A 19,498-nucleotide genomic window follows, 5' to 3' on the forward strand; every position below is an offset into this window, starting at 1 on the left:
ACACAAGAAGTAGGAACAAAAGAGAACAGAAAACAGATGGGCGAAATGGAACACAGAAGAGATGGGAGAAAGAGCAAAATAGTAGGTTCAAACCCAAACATATCAATATATATTAAATATAAATGACCTAACATCTCAATAAAAAAGCAATGATTGTTAGATGAAAAAGCATGACTCACTACATGCTACCAACAAAAAGCCTAGTTTAGAAATCAAAACACAACTAGATTAAAAGTAAAAAGGTGAAAATATATATCATGCTAATACCAATCAAAGGAATGCTGGAGTTGCTACATTAATGTCAGACAAAGTGTATTTCATTAAGAATAATATTTCGGCCGGGCACGGTGGCTCAAGCCTGTAATCCCAGCACTTTGGGAGGCCGAGGCAGGTGGATCATAAGGTCAAGAGATCGAGACCATCCTGGTCAACATGGTGAAACCCCGTCTCTACTAAAAATACAAAAAACGTTAGCTGGGCATGGTGGTGCGTGCCTGTAATCCCAGCTACTCAGGAAGCTGAGGCAGGAGAATTGCCTGAACCCAGGAGGCGGCGGTTGCGGTGAGCTGAGATCGCGCCATTGCACTCCAGCCTGGGTAACAAGAGCGAAACTCTGTCTCAAAAAAAAAAAAAAAAAAAAAAAAAAAATAATAATATTTCAGAACTAGAAAAAGAAGGTAATTATGTAATGACGTAATATAACAAGCTTAAAAATGTGTACATCTAATAATAGATTTTGAAAAGTATGAATATAAAACTAATAGAATTATAATGAAGAATAGAAAAGTTCACACTTAGAGATTTTATTATACCTTTTTCCTTAATTGATACGTAGAACAAATACTTAGAAAATCAGTTGGGTCGTAGAAGACTTGTATAGCACTGTAAACCAACATTTGTAGCTTTCTGTTCTCCCTTTTTCAGTCCTTCCAGTAAGGGCTCTCTGTATTGGATTAGCCTTTGCATGCCCTCTGGGGTGTTTGGATCCCACTGGGGAGTCAGTCCCTGGCAGCTGGGCCCTGACATACACTTGGGGGCTCTGGTAATCTGCGGGAGCATGCTCTTCCAACCATTTGGAAGCAGCTTGGAGTACTCTCCACCTTTCATCAGTGTTAAAAAGATACATACGCAGCTGGAGGCAGTCAGCCCAAGTGGGGCTATGAGTCTGGACGATAGTTTGCAGTAGGTCAATGAGAGCTTGTGGGTTCTCGGTATAAGATGGGGTGCTATTTTTCCAGTTGATGAGATCAGCTGAGGTGAATGGCAGGTACATGAAAACATGTCTTTCCACCATGTGGCCATCCTCTTCCACTACCATACACCTCTGCTCTTTTAAAGGCATCTGCACCCCTGCCTTGGGTCACAGACAGGCTGCTAGAGGGCGAGTTCCTCCCGGGAGGCAGGTGGCTATGGGAGGAGCCCCTCCACATTCTTTCTTGTCTACCCTGGGTGGTTTAGGAGTGTGCAATTCTAGCAGGGGTGCTGAGGTTTCAGGCCCAGGGGCAAGGACTCCTTCCTGCTGATAAGGGGGAGGTATCATCAGCAAAGGCTCTTCTGCCATTGAATTTGTCAGGACCTTAGGAGTATGCCTCCCTCAGTGGGTGGAGCAGGGTTTTTCCCTAGCTGCCTGCCCCTTCGCCATCAGTGCGGTTGCTGCCTGTCCTCTTAGTCACTGTGGAGGGTTTAGAACTACCTGCAGCCCTGAGTTTATGTACGGAAATTGATCAAGGTGTCCTGGCTGGCATGTGACCTCATGCCATATTCTGGAGACAAGAGACCTGTCTAGGCTTCCCTCTGAGGGCCAATCCACCCCAAATGCTGGCCAGTCTACCTCACATAAGGTCCTCAGCTTTCCTGGTGTCATAGTCACTCCATAATCCCCACTAAATCCCTTCTTGAAAATTTTCAGCATGGTCCTCAGAGGGATGGGTTGCTATGAGTGTGACCCATGTATTTTTGCAAAGCCAACAGTACTCACAGGCCTAAAGAGAGTCTTACTCCACCCTCAGTTTCTCCGGCCTGCAGGGCACGGTATACTCTCTTTCACTTTCTCTTCAGGCCAGTAAGACTGTCTCCCTTGTGGGAGTGTTTCAGGCACCGCTTGGCATTGGAGAGTTTGTTACTCCCCCCACAATACCTAGATTGCCGGAGCACCTCCTTCCAGCCCTATGCGGATCACCCCTAATTCCAGCCAGCCCAACAATTCGCTAGGAGCTTACCGTCCCCTCTAACGGACCTGCCGCTCCCACATTTCATGGCTGGTGAGTCCAATTGGACCCCTCCAATCATTCACACATACACCTCCCACCACCCAAATTGAAACCAAAAGCAAGAGTTCCAAGGTTAGCCACAGAGAGAGAAAGAGAGAGTGAGCCAAGTTCAGGGGTGCCAAATTCGGCACACATGGGTGATCAGGCCACACTTCCACCCAAAGAAGGTGGGCAAGTGTCCCAGGACCGGTCCTACCGTGTTCCTGTCATCCCGACTTGAGGCACCCATTCCCTCTCAGTGTTCAGCCACTGGGTGGATCCGCTATGAGGGCCCACCTTGCTTTGCTCCAGTGAGGCATTCCACGGGGCCAATGCCTACCCAGGAGAGCTCTCAGGACTCATGTCACCCAAGCAGGCTGGAGTCCCTCCCAGGGATGCTCTGCAGGGCAAGGCAAAACCGCCTGGGAGGCTGTCCCGGCCGTCCCCCGGATGAAACTCAGTTCTCGGTCAGGGAAGCAAATGAAGAAGAAGCGGCTGCAAACAAACCTCCCGAACACCAAACAGGGAAGGAAGTGGTCCTTTTATTCGGCCGGGAGCTGCGGCAGGCATAGATGCCTCAACAACTGAGCTCCCCGGCAAAGAAAACCCTGGCCCTTTTAAAGGCTTACAGTCTATGAGGTGCACACGTGAGAGGGTTGAGAGCGTGGGGGACATGACTAGGTGGGGGTCTGGGCAGTTGAGAAGAACAGTGCCTTCCGGGGAAAATTCCTCCACACCATGTCCATGATCTGTAGATAGGGTTGTGGTTAGCAGTAGGGGGTTTAATCCTTAACCTGGCTGGCAGAGCCAACCGGTCCTTCCACTGACCTCCTCTGGCTGACTTTTAACTTCTCCTTTTGAAATGCAATGTAGAAGACTAAAGGGGAAGTGGCCTTCGAAGCTTAAGAGGAAGGGGTCTCCTTCCTCAATAGGCTGCCCCAACTACTGCAAAAATGCGATGTTTTGAAAATAGGATGAAACAGGGGCTGGATCTGCACTACACATGGAAAAGCGACTCAAAGGCAACATTTTCCAGGGAACGATCACCTTTTCTCCAAATATATTAGCCCATCCATGAGATGGCTTTTTTGGTCTCCATGAACTCCATTCTAGCATTTGAATTGTTATAGTAGTGTTAAAAAATGATGCTCAAGAAACTAGCTAATCACTTGTGTTCTATTTAGAAAAGACTTCATATACCAAAATTTAAGTTTATAAAATACATAAATATAGGCAAGGTTACGGGCACCCTAAAAGACACTGAACTTATGAAAGGAATCCTGTGTGAATTCTGAAAAAAAGTCAGAATAAAGTCTGATAAAAAGTCAACCCTTTGGTGTAGCTAACATACTTCTTCAATTTGCAAGATCTCGATGTGCAATCACTTGGGGATATCTAGAGTGAGGTGCATGTAAGGTGGTATGTACTTGCATAAACATTTCACTGTGACCAGGAGTGAGCCGACATGGGACCTTTATTATCACCCTTATTTCAGCATCTCTTATTATACATCACTGACAATTGTCATTTTGACTTTAAGCAGTATCCCTTAGGTTAAAGGAGAGAGAGAGAAAAAGAGTTAGGCTCCAGTTGACTTTTTCTAGGCCAGAGTTTATTACTTGCATGAAAATCCCTTAATGTTGGCTAAGAGTTCTCAAAGGCAACTGTCAGGCTGCTGACACCATTGAAGGAGTGATTCCCTGAAAAAGGCCAAAGCATGAGGGATTCCTTCATGGGTCCTTCTCTGGTTGGGTTGCAGTGGCCAAGCAGAGGAGAATCTGGATTAGATGACCAATCTCATCTGTCTGGCATCTTGAAAGGGGCAGAAACATTTCTGACTGTATCAGATCTGCTGGCTGAGAACCATCCGCCCTGCCCTAGTCTATAATTTGACAGCATACGGCAGCAAGACCCCTGGTCTAGGTGATCATGGAAGAGAACAAACTCGGTTGGGGAAAGAGGTTCAAATTTTGTTCTTTCACTTCAAAGAACAACACACATTTGGAGTGTTTTCTCATTGCTATCCCTCCGTTCACTGCACATTTATGAGAAACACTATCTCAAGTGTTTAATCTTTACATCAATCCTGTTGAGGAAATATCACTTCCCCTACTTTACAGATGAGGTATGTTAGACTCAGAGACTCTTTGGTCTTCTCCAAATCTCCACCCAGTGGTATCATGTGCAGGACAATCTGAGAGTCCTTGAAACTCACTTGCTCCCGTCATCTGCTACCAGGACCTACCACATGAGTCAGGTCTCTGACCCCATGACTTTGAGAGAATTACTCAGTTAATGGTTCACTTTATGTTCAACTTGGCTCAGCTAAGGGACATCCAGATAGCTGGTAAAATGTTATTTCTGGGTGTGTCTGTGAGGGTGTTTCAGGAAGAGATTAGTAGACTGACTAAAGAAGATTCCCCTTCACCAATGTGGTCGGCATCATCCAATCCACTGAGGGCCCAAGTAGAAAAAATTAGGTGGAGGAAGGGGGAATTTCCTCTCTCTTTTTTTTTTTGGGGGGGGAACAGTCTCGTTCTATTGCTCAGGCTGGAGTGCAGGGCGAAATCTCGGCTCACCATCACCTCTGCCTCCTGGGTTCAAGCAATTCTCCTGCCTCAGCCTCCTGAGTAGCTGGGACTACAGGCACGTGCCACCATGCCCAGCTAGTTTTTTTGTACTTTTAATATAGACAGTGTTTCACTGTGTTGGCCAAGCTGGTCTCGAACTCCTGACCTTGTGATTCGACCACCTTGGCTTCCCAAAGTGCTGGGATTACAGGTATGAGCCACTGCGCCTGGCGAAGTTCCTCTCTTTTCATGAGCTGGGACTTCCATCTTCTTCTGCTTTCAGATATTGGTGTTCTTGGTTCTGGATCTTTGGACTCTGGAACTTTCACCAGCAGTCCCTCAATCCTCAGACCTTAGGCCTTGGACTGAATTACTCAGCTGGCTTTCCTGGGTGCTCAGGGTGCAGATGGCAGAGGTAGGACTTCTTGGCCAATTGCCACAATAAATCTCTTCACATATATATATCCTATTAGTTCTGTTTCTCGGGATGACCCTGACCAATATACTTATCTTCTCTGTTCATCTGTTGTTCTCTGACACAAGATAATAACATCATTGCCTTTCTGTGGCTGTTCGCAAAGTTGACAATGACTCAGTTGGCGAAAGCAACAGAAACTTCTGGGAGAGGGGAGCAGGTCACCTCTAAGCAGGACTGTGTATGATTTTCACCAGCCTTGGGCACTTTTGCCTTTGTGGACCTTTTCCTCCATAAAAATATTTAAAAATTTGTTGGCATAAAGATGAATATATTAATATTTATGAAAACATTTTCTTTGACCCCAAAGTTAATTTTTTCTTGTGACTTTTAAAGGAATTAAAACATTTCTTGGGGGGCCTCTAAAGATATAATGGGCCCTAAGCACTGCGCCCCACTGTACCTAACAGAGAGGTAGACCCTGCCTGCGAAGTGACTCTAAGGCCATGCTACCCGCCCACTACAGATGCTGCAACATAGCAGTTAGGAGTTGCAGTTAGACAGATCTGGATTTGGACCCTGGCTCTGCTAAAGTGGCTGTGGTGTATTTGGGAGGTTGCTTAACTTCTCTGAGTCTAACGTACCTTATCTGTAAAGTAGGGAAAGTGATATCTCCTCAACAGGATTGATGTAAATATTAAACACTTAACAGTGTTCTCAGTGAATGTGCAGTGAATGGAGTGATAGCAATGAGAAAACACTCCAAATGTGCATTGTTCTTCAAAGTGAAACTCATCTGGATTCTTTCTGTTTCCTATGCCCAAAGCCTGGAGTTCTGGAAGTGGAGCTGAATCTACAGTTCAGAGTGAAGGGGCTGTAGCAAAATCTAGTAAGTGGTAGAAGGCAGGGAGCAGGAAGATTATCACAAAAATCAAAGTCTATCTCATTTCTCATCTTGCTAAGTGCCATCCAAGAAGTGGCCTAAATGCAGCGATGCTGGTTATTTGGGGGACTTTCTGTCTGTTCAGGTGAGGAAGGAGTGACGTAAAATGGACACCAGCCCCTTTCAGTCCAGCTCTAGATTTGCAGGGATCAAGTGCTTTACCCAAGACAGGGCCCAGCAAAGCACTGGGCAAGTGACAATGAAAATAATAACTCAACCAATGAACTGATTATAAATGGTAAACAGATCTGATCTTTTGTATGACAGGTTCCAAGCTGCTTATGTGGTAAACAAAACAAAACAAAACAAATCTCTTCTTCCCAAGCTTGAAAGGCATGCAAATGAAGATTCAGTAGGGTGCATAAAATCCTCTTTTAAAATGCAAATCTCCAAGGGATGTTTATGGGGCTATCAATTATTCTCACCTTAGAGTGAATTAGTTTAGGGAGCCTGATTTCTTCTCAGCACTTAGCTGAGATTTATGTTGCTGATAAACAGGAGGTTTGATGGGGTGAGGAAAAAGAGAGGAGAGTATATTTTGGGCGCTGTTGAAGGACAGGTTTGGAGTTTTACTGCTTTGGGGATCTTCCCGTGGCTAGGAGATGCAAAGAATCATAGGAACCCTGGAGAAGAGTTTGGTATGGGGCGGAGGATAGGTCATGATGAGAAAGGAGCATAGGGAGAGATGGGGGAACTTTCTAATCTGAATTTAAAAAAAAAAAAACAGTAAAAATCAGGCTGGGCATGGTGGCTCACGTCTGTAATCCCAGCACTTTGGGAGGCCGAGGTGGGTGGATTACGAGGTCAGGAGTTTAAGACCAGCCTGGCCAACACGGTGAAACCCCGTCTCTACTAAAACTACAAAAATTAGCCAGGCCTGGTGCTGCACACCTATAATTCTAGCTATTCAGGAGGCTGAGGCAGGAGAATCGCTTGAACCCTGGAGGTTGCGGTGAGCCAAGAGTGCGCCATTGCACTCCAGCCTAGGTGACAGAGCAAGACTTCCTCTCAAAAAAAAAAAAAGGTAAAATCAGGGTCTTTAGCTGTTTTGTGAAAGAATAAATTGTCATCCTCTTGGATGCAATTATCTGCACCTCAATCTCTGCTCTGAAAAGCCTTTGCACACGGCCTGGCAAATGTCAGGAAGCAAGCTTTTTCTCATCTCACCAACAAATTACATTTGTTACTTTGAAAATATGCTTCTTGATTGCTTGGTAGAATTTGAACGGGCCTGCATGAAAAATCTGTACTTTTGTGATAATCCCCCTAGAGAAACACATCTTTTGGAATTTACTTATTTAATTACAGTACATTCATTTAATATGATTATTTATCTTGATTTTTAAAAATTCATCTACAGGTTGCTAACCGAGCTTGAAAAGGAATCCCCACTGGCCCAGTGAAGTGAGACTGTAAGAAACTCCCGGGGAATGTATATGATTCTAGCCCAGAAACTGTTGTTTCCGAAAATCATCAAGATAAATTGTTCTGAGTGTTTACTCCCACTTCCCAAGGGTGAGCAGAGTCAGTCCCTCAGCTAGCTAAGGTTGATTATGAAAGCCCTAGTGCAGTTGGAGGAAATCTTTTAAATTATGCTTTAATGAGCACGGTGGCATGTCGCTAGGCATTCTCTCTCTTGCTTGTTTTGGCCTCTAACTCAAGAGACATTGGTAAGCTTCCTGATGGAGTAGTGCCTAAGCCTGGTGATGATCCTGATGAAGCAGTCCAAAGTCTTCCCTAGACCTAATATTTATGCATTGCTATCGTCTCTTTTTCACTGCAATTATACTGTATTTCTGCTATCTGGTCCCAGGAAGGCTAGGACAATGAACTACAGTCACAAATATATAAGGTCTCCTTTCTGAGTTTTTGCTTTCCTTTAAAATCTAAACCAGCCATTTTCATAAGCTCTAAATCCCTTAAGCAACCACCTGAATAGCATTATAGATAAAAATAAAACAACCCATTTCTTGCTCTTTCCATGAGATAGTGTACTAGTGATATGAAGACTCAATTGTGCTTAGAGTATTTTTATCCAGATAAAAGAATAGTAATGTCTATGATTTTGACCCACTTTAAATTTACTGGGCTTGACTAGGCAGCTGACCCATCCTGGTACGTGGTGGGAGGGTGGGAACTTTCAAGTCAGAGGACCTGGGTTTGAATCCCAGCTCTGCCACTTACTAGCTAGAGCCACTGAGACTAGTTCCTTTCAGTCCAGTTTTTTTAAAACTCATAACAGAGAAACAGCAAACATAATATCCAGCTCCCAGAGATAAACCACACAATGCACCTTTGAAGGCACTCAAGGATACTAGGTTCCTACCCTTGCACAGATCTTGTCGGGTAAAAGCTGCTTTGTGCTTATAAAAGCCTGACAGGGATAGTAAGCTTTAAAAGAAAATTTGAGGCTGGCCACAGTTGCTCACGCCTGTAATCCTAGCACTTTGGGAGGCCGAGGCGGGCGGATCACCTGAGGTCAAGAGTTCGAGACCAGCCTGGCCAACATGGTGAAACCCTGTCTCTATTCATTTAAAAAAAAAAAAGGAAAATTTGAAAAAAATATATCTTTACCAGGTACAAAGGAAACATAAATTCAAGAAGCTCCAAGTTGCTACAGAACTCATATATATGTATAGTCTCATTTGGATCAAAAATCCTGAGGGAAAAAAACACACTCTTTCCTTGATCCTGGACTTAGAAAGAACCCTACACCAGTGTTTCTCAAACTTTAATGTGCATACACACCACCTCTTAATCTTGTTAAAATGCAGGTTAGCATTGGGGAAGGGCCCAAGATTCTGCTTTTCCAACAAGCTCCTAGATAACGCTGATGCTGTTGATCTGTGGACCACATTGGGAAGAGCAAGGTTGACCATAGACCGATGGATGCTGCCTCCAGTAATGACATCTTTCATTTGTTTAATATCCAAGACCGTTGCACTGTTTCATACAGTGCCAGCCATACTGTAGCATGTCAGTATGCCAGGCAGCCTGTCACAATTTTGGCTTTATTATTTAATACGCTATTGCTTCATAGGATCAAAACTGGGACAAAGTTGATTCTTGTCCTCAAGGACATGGTAAGGGATGACGCTCACTGCTCTGCTCTGGGGAGAGTGATCAGTTCAGAGCCTGCCTGCACTGTCAGGCGATTATCTGCCCCAGGTTTGCACAGTAAGGGGAGGATGGGATGTAGCAGAGGTGTGGCCTGGCCAGCTGAGTTCTTGGGACAACTTGGCTTGCAGGGAAGATCAGAAAAGCCAAGGCCCAGCTTTCAGGGTAACTCTGAAGCCTCAGTTCAGACCATGTCCTCAGTGGGGTGCAGCAACATTCTGTGGAAATGGAAAAAGGCACTGGAGGGCATTTATTCTTTCTTATACTCATCTTACTGTCCCCTTTCTGGCTGGGCGGACATAATTGTCAGGTGGCACAAACAGCCTGCGGCAAGCAGCATCAAAGAAGTATACTCACAGGGTTGCTCAGTGTCCTGTGTGTAGCTCCCATGGTCTGTGGTTTGATTTCCGTGAGAGGCATGACCTTTGGATTGGAAATGGGAAATGTGCGGCACGTGACGTGCTGTGGAGAAGACAGTAAAGCGTATTAGGAAGAGCATGGGCTCTGGGGTCAGTTAGACCTGCTTCTAACCCCAGTTCTGTGGTCTCAAGCAACACGGTGGTTCTGTGAGCCTCAGTTTCCTGGTCAGGGAAGTGGGGCTGTCTATATATAACTATCGGGGTCATTGTGATGAATGAAGGATATGGCTCATTGTAAGATGGCACCTTAATAACATGGTACCTTTAATGTTACAGGTACTGGCTGGTTTCCTTCTGGAAGGCAGCATCCACTCAGACGAACAGCCAGGCAAGCTCACCTGGGAGTATCATAATTTCTGCAATTACTCATCAGACACAGGGTTGACCCTTAGACCAAGAGTCCTGCATTGCAGGCCACGGGAGGATGGCCTGGATACCTTGAGCTAGCCCTTTTCTCCTACCAAGGTCACACCCTGGTGCTCTCCTTTGCTCCTGTAGCGTTGTAAGCCTTCTGGAATGTGCTGCTCATTTGTAGCTAAGCACGCTGAGCAAGCTGATGATCCTCCACACGGTTCCTATGGATGGGCTGTCACTCTCAGTCTTTGATGCGCCCACCCCTTCCTGTTGGCCAACCAAAGAGAAAACAAAACGTTTTTATCAACAGCCAGGAAAATCTGAGCCAACCCACAAAGTGGCCAGTCTGCTGAATTGGGTCCTGAGCAGAAACCAGCCCTAAAACAAAACCCAGTATAGAAAATGGTTTGAACAAAAATGTTAAATATTATAATCCTTAGCACGGATCCTGTGTACAAACAGTTAAGACAGTTTTATAGATTGGTAAACCTTTGTGACAGGCCCAGGGCTGTTTACTGGTTTAAAACACGTCTTCCGAATGGCTGAAGGTCTCAGGCATGTGTTTTAAAGGATAGCAACCCTTTTCCTACATGCAAATTCGTGCATACACTGTTTGCTAAATACTAAACAGGACCTATCAAAAGCATCCAGCATTACTTTAATATTAAAAAGTCACTCATCAACCAGGTTATTCATTAAGTTTGATTTCAAAGCTCTCTTCCCAGCTGTAATCCCAAATAGGTCAGAGATTGGATTTTGATCATTGTGTTTCATTTAGGGGGCAACCAGAGAATCACAAATAAGAATGACTTCCTCCTCTTGAATTTCATCTCCTTTCTGCTCATTCTCAATTTCCAAAGATAAATACCTCTTCTCTCCAGGAAGCATTCTGTTAGATGAAAACGGGAGAAGGATTGCACAGTCCTGGGACCTCCCAGCCTCAATCACGAGTGAAATCATTCCCCAGCCTGCGAACAGGTCCTGGGGCAAAGCCATGAAGCAATGAGGACCCCAACAGCAAATCAAGGCTGCTGTCAAAGTGTTCATGCATGCTTAATGGAGGCAGATACAGGGAAACTGCCCTTCAAATGCTTTATAAAGAAGGAAAATCAATCCGGTGCAACAGTCATTGGTGGGGGTGTGTGCCTGGCCAGAGGTCTCTGAGAAGCCAGTGCCCAGGTGAGAAAGCTTGGCAGGGCCCCATGCGCTGTGTCAGGTTTCACTGTACCTACAGATCTCAGAGTCATCCAGGCCAAAATCCCTCTCCCAGACGCTCGCGTTCCCACATCTGTTAAGAACTTGACTTTAGGAATTCCTCCCACGCTCACCCCTACCTCTTCCTGCACTGAGTGTCCCTGTGCATTTGGAGGCTGGGGGAGCAGGATGGAAGGATACCAACTTGTGAAATAAACATTTTTGAGAAACCTCCAGATTGTTTCAGAATCAGCAGGACACATGAGCCAGCCACAATAGGTTCACTTTCATGTGGATGCTGGAGCAGGCAAGACTTCCAAGTAAAAACTCTGAATGTGAATTTAGCTAGTTTTGGATAAAGACGCCTTTCAGCGTCAATAAACACCATGAATGCAGCGGCAGTGGAGTTACAACTTAATGAGATGAGGGGAAGTGCACCGGGTCAGGCCTCATCTCCCAGCCTCTGTCATGCTAATCAGCTGGGCAGCCGGCAGCTGAAAAACTGCTGGAATTTTTATTTGCATTTCATTTACTTGGAAGGAAATTGACCCAGATGGTCCACAAAGGCCCTAGAAGGCTGGCAAGCAGTGTAGAGCTGCACACTTCTCAGAGGGCCTGCACTTGTCTGCCCATCCCTCTTTGAGCCTAGGGCATAAAGGATTAAAACAGCGTAAGGGAATTGATTTCATGATTTTCAGATAATTTCCCCAAGATTTCAGAAAGGACCTCAAAAACTAATTTAATCAGCCAGGAACTCAATAGTAATTAAGGGGAAGAAAAGCTGAGATAATGAAAGAGGTGGTGAGGATTTTTGCTGTTGCTGGTGGGAACCTTTCTTAATTAGGAAAATCTAAAAACTAAATGATGTTCATGGAGACCAGCCTAGGCACGGGGAGCCAGCGGCCAGCGCCACCGTCAGCTGATGATGGATTGCCCACGCAGTTCCTCCTCTCCAAAGGGCCTGGATGATTGGCCACAGAGGTGCCCCGGTTGGCATTTCCATGGGTATTTGCTTGAATCTGGCAGGTTGGGACTTGTGGGGGAGTACAGGCTTTGTTTCTACACAAACCCTTCCAGTGGAGGGCTCATTCTTATCCAGGTGGTCTTGTCTTACTTACAAGACCAAGGATGTCACCCTTACGTCCAAGGGTGACTTGGATGGCACAGGATTTGGGAGTGCAGGCCCTGGGGTCATGAACAGGAGGGTGTATTAGTCCATTCTAACATTGCTATAAAGAAATACCTGAGACTGGCTAATTTATAAAGAAAAGGGGTTTAATTGGCTCATAGTTGTTCAGGCTATACAGGAAGCATAAAGCCAGCCATCTGCTGGGCTTCTAGGGAGGCCTCAGGAAACTTACAATTGTGGCAGAATGTGAAGGGAAAACAGGTACATCTTACATAGAATGAAGGAGGAGGAAGAGAGAGATGGCAGAAGTGCCACACACTTTTAAACAACCAGATCTCGTGAGAACTCTGTCATGAGAACAGCATGAAAGGGGGAAATCTGACCCCATGATTCAGTCACCTCCCACCAGGCCCCTTCTCCAACAGCTGAGTATTACAATTCATGAGATTTGGGTGGGGACAAAGATCCAAACTGTATCCGAGGGTAAAGGTGAATGTTGAAGACCAGGGCGTGGAGCATTCAGGGACACACTCTGTTGAAAGGGAGCCTGACCAACTAATTCTACTTGGGGCCATCTGAGTTCCCCAAGAAGGGGCTGCACATCAGGGAGCAGCAGGACAGTGATGGTGCACTGAACTTAAAGTCGTCGTCCACCCAAATTCATGTGTTGAAATCCTAATACCCAAGACGTGGTATTAGAAGGTGATTAGGTTATGAGGATGGAACCCTCATGAATGAGATTAGTGCCCTTAGAAAAGGGACTGCAGAGAGCTCCCTCATGCTCTTTCTGCCATCTGAGGACCCAGCAAGAAGGCAGTCATCTGCAACCTACAAGAGAGCCCTCACCAGAGCTTGATCGTCCCAACACCCTGATCTTGCACATCCAGCCTCCAGAACTGTGTACAAATAAAGTTCTGTCATGTATCATCCATCCAGTGTATGGGATTTGGTTATAGCTGCTGACTGGGCTACGACAGATGGTGAGAGGGAGCCTGGTCAGGTGCCTGTCCCAGCAAGAGTAGTGTTTCAAAGTACCATAGTGGGGACAGGCTTTGCATCAGAGACCTTAATTTCTCAGGAACTTTGGCTCAAAAGCAGAGAGAGCTGACAGGGTGAGTACCCTAGGGCAGTTGTTCTCCTCAACCAGACAACAACTGGTTGTGAGCCTTCCTCTCCCCAGGAATGTTTGGGAATATCTGGAGACACTTTTGTTTGTCACAGCTGTGATGGGGGATGTTATTGATCTAGTAGGTAGAGGCTAGGGATGCTGCTAGGCATCCTGTACAACTCCCCACCCCCACAAAGAGTCATCAGGCTCAAAATGCCAGTAGTGCTGAGGTTGAAACACTCTGGTCTAAGGAGAGTCTTTCTTGCTCTTGCAAGAGCTGTTGGCATTGGTTACAGAGGTGGCTGGGTGGCTGCGCCAGCAGAGGAGGCTGACAAAGATGCAGTGTTTGCGCTGGTCGAAGCATTGGCCAAGGTGATGTGTTGGCTCCTGAAGGCACAAGAGCACATCCCATGACCAGGCTGTGAAGCGTGCAGCCTTTGCAGCCAATGACCCAGAATTTGTATCCCATGCTCTTCAGTCAGTAGTTGGGAAATTATTTCACCTGTTTGAACATCAGTTTTCTCTTCTATAAAATGGGAATAACAACCTTCCTACCTCTCAGGGCTGTTGTGTGGAGTAAATCACCTAATGCATGGTGGAGTATTCAACAGTCCACTGCTACACTCCCTCAGCAGGGTTTCCTGCAGGAAGCAATGCTGGGTGATACCGTGGCAGGAATGTGGGCAGAGACTGCGGGTGAGGGGATGGGGGCTAACGAGGGCCTGAGGGAAAGAGGCTTGAAATGCATTACTTTCCTCAGGCAGGAGAGGACTCCATCATTGCCCAAAAGGACCAACAGATCACAGTTGAGTGGAACATCAAGGTGGGCCAGGGTCTTCCTGTGAGTTAGGGACTCATTCAGATATTAGCTCAGGAGGAAGAGGGCACTGGTGATGGCACTTTCCAAGCTGCTCAGAATCTTTCTTCTCCCAAGAAAATCTGAGCTACTTTTTTGGAGCTTCCCTGCAACTCCCCTTAGACTGGCCCCACACTCACCCGGTGAGCCACCAAGACAGTGTCATAAGGAGAGTCAAGACATGTCCTAACCCAGGCCTGCATGTGATGCGGTTGGAGTGCCATCTTGAAGCGAGAATTGTAGGAATTCCTTCTGGAACTTCTGAGAGAACCCATTGTTCAGTCCTAGATGTATCAGACAGAAAGTCCAGGATGTGCAAACACGTGTGGTCCGAGTGTTTCAGGCAGTGAATTGTGGAAACGTCCCATAGAAGAAGTTGGATGTTCTGAAAGAGACCCTGTAGACCAGCATCTACGTATCTAAAGTTTCTAAAGAAAGTGGGGTTTTCTTCAAATAAGAAGACAGGGTCTACTCAGACAGGCTGGTAACAGTTGTTGGCAGGCTCCGCTCAGCTTCTGCAGCTCTGGCAGATGTCTTTGGAACGTGGGGGAAGGGCCAGCCATTTGGCAGAGGTCCCCCGATCTTGGTGGAAACTACTGTGATCGGAATATGTGGCTTTTTTCAGGAGGTGCAAGGCCCTTCCCAGAGAGGAGAATTTGAACTATGGCTAAAATACACCTCTGCCTCAGTGAATGTTACAAAGTCCCAAGTCAGACCAACAACTCCAAGGAGGTATTTGGCAACATGGAGAGAAGCAGAAGCTCTGATGTTGTCGTTATGAAAATGCATCCAAAGATTTCAGAAAAACTGTGGCATGCATGAAGGAGCTGCTGAAGTCAGTGGAGGAAGCTGTAGAAAGAAGTGAGCCTGACAAAACAGATGGAGCATGTAACAGCAGGTGGCATTTACAGGGAAAGGCTGTCAGGGATTGAGCTGCATGAGAGGCCAGGGAGACTGCCTGAATTCTTGCTGTTAATGAAGACAATTCTGGAGGAGGAGGAAGAAGGGGAGGAGGAGGAGGAGGAGGAGGAGGAGAGGAAGGGAAAAACAAAACATTTCTATAAGCTTGTAGAAAAATGTAAGGCTGCCAAGTTAGCAACTAGATCCCTAGATCTGGCCTTGGTGGCAGAAGCCACCACATGGAGGCAACATCTACTGACCTCAAGTGATTGACAGTGGCCAAGCCCCATCCCCAAAACTGTGTGACTCTCAGTCAAAGCTGCAGGGCCCAGCAACATATGTTCGTCCAGCTCTCTGCTCTGTACCAGAAGATGGCCGGGTCTCCAGGGAAGCACGGCTGGTCCTGCAAAACCAACTGTTTACATAACGAAAGCTGAGAAATGACCCTCGGGCTTTCATACAGGGCACCCTTGTCCTTGCAAGAATAGACACCACTTAGAAGGAAAGTCTGATTCCTCCTCCCTAGGAGTAGTCAGGGTCCCAGAACAATACAGAGACTGATGTAGAAGGATGAGCATACTTTGTGGTCATAAGGGAAAAGAACCTGGTTATTAAAATGGAATCAAGTTTTTCTGTGGTCACTACTTGTTCTACCTGTAAGTTCAAGACCTGGAAAGGTCAGTCCCCCAGAGCATGGGCCTCATATGGTTTTGTTTTGTTTTGTTTTCGTTTTTGTTTTGATATAGAGTCTTGTTCTGTCACCCAAGGGAAGTGTTGGAGTGCAGTGGCATGATCTCGGCTCACTTAAACCTTTTCCTCCTGGATTAAGTGATTCTCCTGTCTCAAATTCCTGAGTAGCTGGGATTACAGCACGCACCACCACACCCAGCTGATTTTTGTATTTTTAGCAGAGATGGAGTTTTGCCATGTTGGTCAGGCTGGTCTCAGATTCCTGACCTCAGGTGATCCGCCCGCCTTGACCTCACAAAGTGCTGGGATTACAGACGTGAGCCATTGTGCCCGGCCAAGGACCTGACATGTTCTGCAGTAAGCAGAGTATGTGCTGTACCAGGAGAACTCCTTGAGAAGGCTGCGTGAGGGATGGATGAGGTGGCACAGCTGCAGCGGCATGTCTTGATCTGGCAGAGATGGTGCTGCTGGTGACTTCACAAGCACTGGCCCTAGCCTCTTCCATGTTCTGTCCCTTTCTTGCAAATCAGCCAGCCTTCTAACAATCAAATGGGGCTGCCTTACACTTCTCTCACGGTACTTAGAGAAAACGTCTAGAAAGATCCAAATGTGCGTAAACTTCCACACTTAGCTGGACTGAGGCTGAATAGGACACAGTGCTGCAGGAGATGTGTGTCCAGGATTACTTACTTACAGGGGTTTCATGTTTCAGAGTGTTAAACATACCACATATCGCCTGAAAGCAATAGTTGACAGAAATAAATAAAACGAAGTTTTTCTGCTGGTTTTATCAGCTAAGAAGGATAGCCCAATCATCCTAGGTTAGGGGTGCGGTTTGAAGTATAATGGAGATGGCATTGAGAGACTCGAAGGCACAAGAGGTTCTTGGATACTCTTGTCAAGATATGAGATGAGCACTAGATGTGGCTGAAGTCTGAGACCTGCTTACTGGAGGGAGCCCCAAACAGTTGAATGCTCCACACAAACATAAAGAAGCAAGGATCATAGGAGGGAAGAATCAAAGATCTTGAAAAAAAGAAATATAGACATATTTTTAATTTTTTCCTAAATGTTCTTTTAGCACTCTAATTTGTGTTATATCCATTATAACCCATAAAACAAAAGAATTTTTGAGGTAACCAATCATTATGACTGTTTCCTATACCATTTAACCAATAAAACTTATCTGTTTGGTGGGAGCCTCTCATGAGGTCATCAGTAGGGGCTATTGGTCCTCTTAATTCGTATTGATCAGCTACAGGTTTTGGCTTAGGGGTACCCATTGGCTCCTAACTGAGATATATCACTTAATTTTTGTGGCCAGATCATTATTTTCTCATGTATCAAATAAGGTTGTATGACATGACACATGTATTGTTTTGAAGATTTGCAAAAAGGACATGGAAAAAAGGAGGAGAATGGTGTAGTGGAAAGCAATGATTTCAGAGTCATAACAGGACCTAATACACGCGGCTGACCCTTGAACAAGACAGGAGTTACAGGTGCTCACCAGCCCCATGCAGCAGAAAATTCATGTATAACTTTAAAAAACTGACAATAGTTTTACATATTCACAGGATATATAGTGATGCTTCTGTACATATAATGTATGGTGATCAGATCAGGGTAATTAGCATATTCATCATTTCAAACGTTTATTGTTTCTTTGGGTTAGGAAAATTCAATATCCTCCTTCTAGTTATTTGAAACTATATAATAAATTATTGTTAACTATAGGCACCGTACAGTGCTATAGAACACTAGAAGTTATTCTTCCTATCTAGCTGTAGTTTTGTATATATTTTTAAAGTACAGTTTCCATTTTATTTTTCTCTAGAGGATAGTCCGTCTTCAGTTTTTTAAGGACTCAGCTCCTTACATGGGCTTTGGTGGGGGTTGTAGGGTAGCACCCACAGGTCTAAATCAGGGTGGGGGTGTTTGGTCCTTGTGGACTTCATGAGATGGATTTCTGACTACTTTGCTGTGAACTGCGCAACTCACACAGTAATGCAGCTTCTCATACAGCTTGGGAAGTACATAGGCTTCGAAGACACTCACCTCAGAAATGTCTCTGACTGCTGCAGCCTCCGCTATGCTTCGAATGACAAAGTTCTTAATGGCCTTATCCTTGGACATGCATCGGGCAAAATTTGTGCAGCGAATGGGCTGCATGTGGCCGCGGCCCTTTTAGGCACAGCCGTTGTTCCTTCTTTTCTTTGTCATCTTGGAGGCACGAACAGGAGACAGGGTAATTTTGTATCTTTTAACACATCTCTCCCCACCCTTCCCTTCCCATTATGCTTCCCAGCCTCTAGTATCTTCTGTTTTTCTTTTTTACTTCTATAAGATCAACTTTTAAAGTTGCTACATATGAATGAGAACACATGGTGTTTAACTTTTGATTCCCCCAGAACTTTATGATAGCCTACTGTTTATGGGAACAGGAGCCCACATAGTTGATTAACACATGTTTTTTTGTACATTATTGGTATTATATACTGTATTTTCATAATAAAGTAAGCTAGAGAAAAGAAAATATTAGGACAATCACAAGAAAGAGAAACTATATTTACCATTTATTAAGTGGAAGATCATCACAAAGGTCCCCATTCTCATCATCTTCATATTGAGTAAGCTGAGGAGGAGGAAGAGGAGAGGTTAGTCTTGCTCTCTCATGGCTGGCAGAAGCGAAAGAGGTAGAGGAGGTGGAAGGGGAGACAGGAGAGGCAGGCACACTCCATGTAATTCTTATTGAAATAAATCTGAGTATAAGTGGACCCATGCAGTTCAAATCCATGTTGTTCAAGGGTCAGCCGTATTGGAAAGGAGAAGAAAACTTACAATGTGTAGGTAATGTAATTTCCACTGAGAAAATGCAAGAACTGAAAAACTATCAAAATTAATAAAATAATTTACCTAGGTGGCAGGATATAAGGTAAATATAAAAAATGAATAGAATTTTTATATCAATAAATAATCAATTAGAGGATACAATGGGGAAAAATCCTTTTATGTTAGACACAACCTCTTCACCAACACACACACACACACACACCAAACAAATAAAACCACAGAATCTAAGAATAATCTAATAAGAAATATGAAGGATTGGGCTGGGCGCAGTGGTTCACACATGTAATCCCAGCACTTTGGGAGGCCGAGGTGGGTGGATCATGAGGTCAGGAGATTGAGACCATCCTGGCCAACATGGTGAAACCCCTGTCTCTACTAAAATTCAAAAAATTAGCCAGGCGTAATGGCGTGTGCCTGTAGTCCCAGCTACTCAGGAGGCTGAAGGCAGGGGAATAGCTGGAACTGGGAGGCAGAGGTTGCAAGGAGCTGAGATCACACCACTGCACTCCAGCCTGGTGACATAGCAAGACTCCATTTAAAAAAAAAAAAAAATATATATATATATATATATGTATACATATATATATATGTGAAGGATTTATACAGAAAATAATAAACTACAAATTTTTATTGAGAGATACAAATACCAATATGAGCAAATGGTAAGACATAACGTGTCACTGAATAGGAAAAATACAAGC

At 45.0% G+C, this 19,498-nt stretch overlaps 1 protein-coding gene across 1 annotated transcript; it reads right to left on the bottom strand.

Annotated features, from left to right (window-relative positions):
* Positions 1 to 17,867: 17,867 nt before the first annotated feature.
* On the bottom strand, positions 17,868 to 18,158 carry LOC108310503 (40S ribosomal protein S26-like). The gene has a single exon (XM_017537557.2). It carries the CDS (start codon positions 18,114 to 18,116, stop codon positions 17,868 to 17,870), a length of 249 nt encoding a protein of 82 aa, XP_017393046.1. The 5' UTR covers positions 18,117 to 18,158.
* Between the last annotated feature and the right edge of the window lie 1,340 nt (positions 18,159 to 19,498).

The sequence above is a fragment of the Cebus imitator genome, unplaced genomic scaffold (genome assembly GCF_001604975.1).
Source record: "Cebus imitator isolate Cc_AM_T3 unplaced genomic scaffold, Cebus_imitator-1.0 Scaffold103, whole genome shotgun sequence".
Taxonomy (NCBI): domain Eukaryota; kingdom Metazoa; phylum Chordata; class Mammalia; order Primates; family Cebidae; genus Cebus; species Cebus imitator.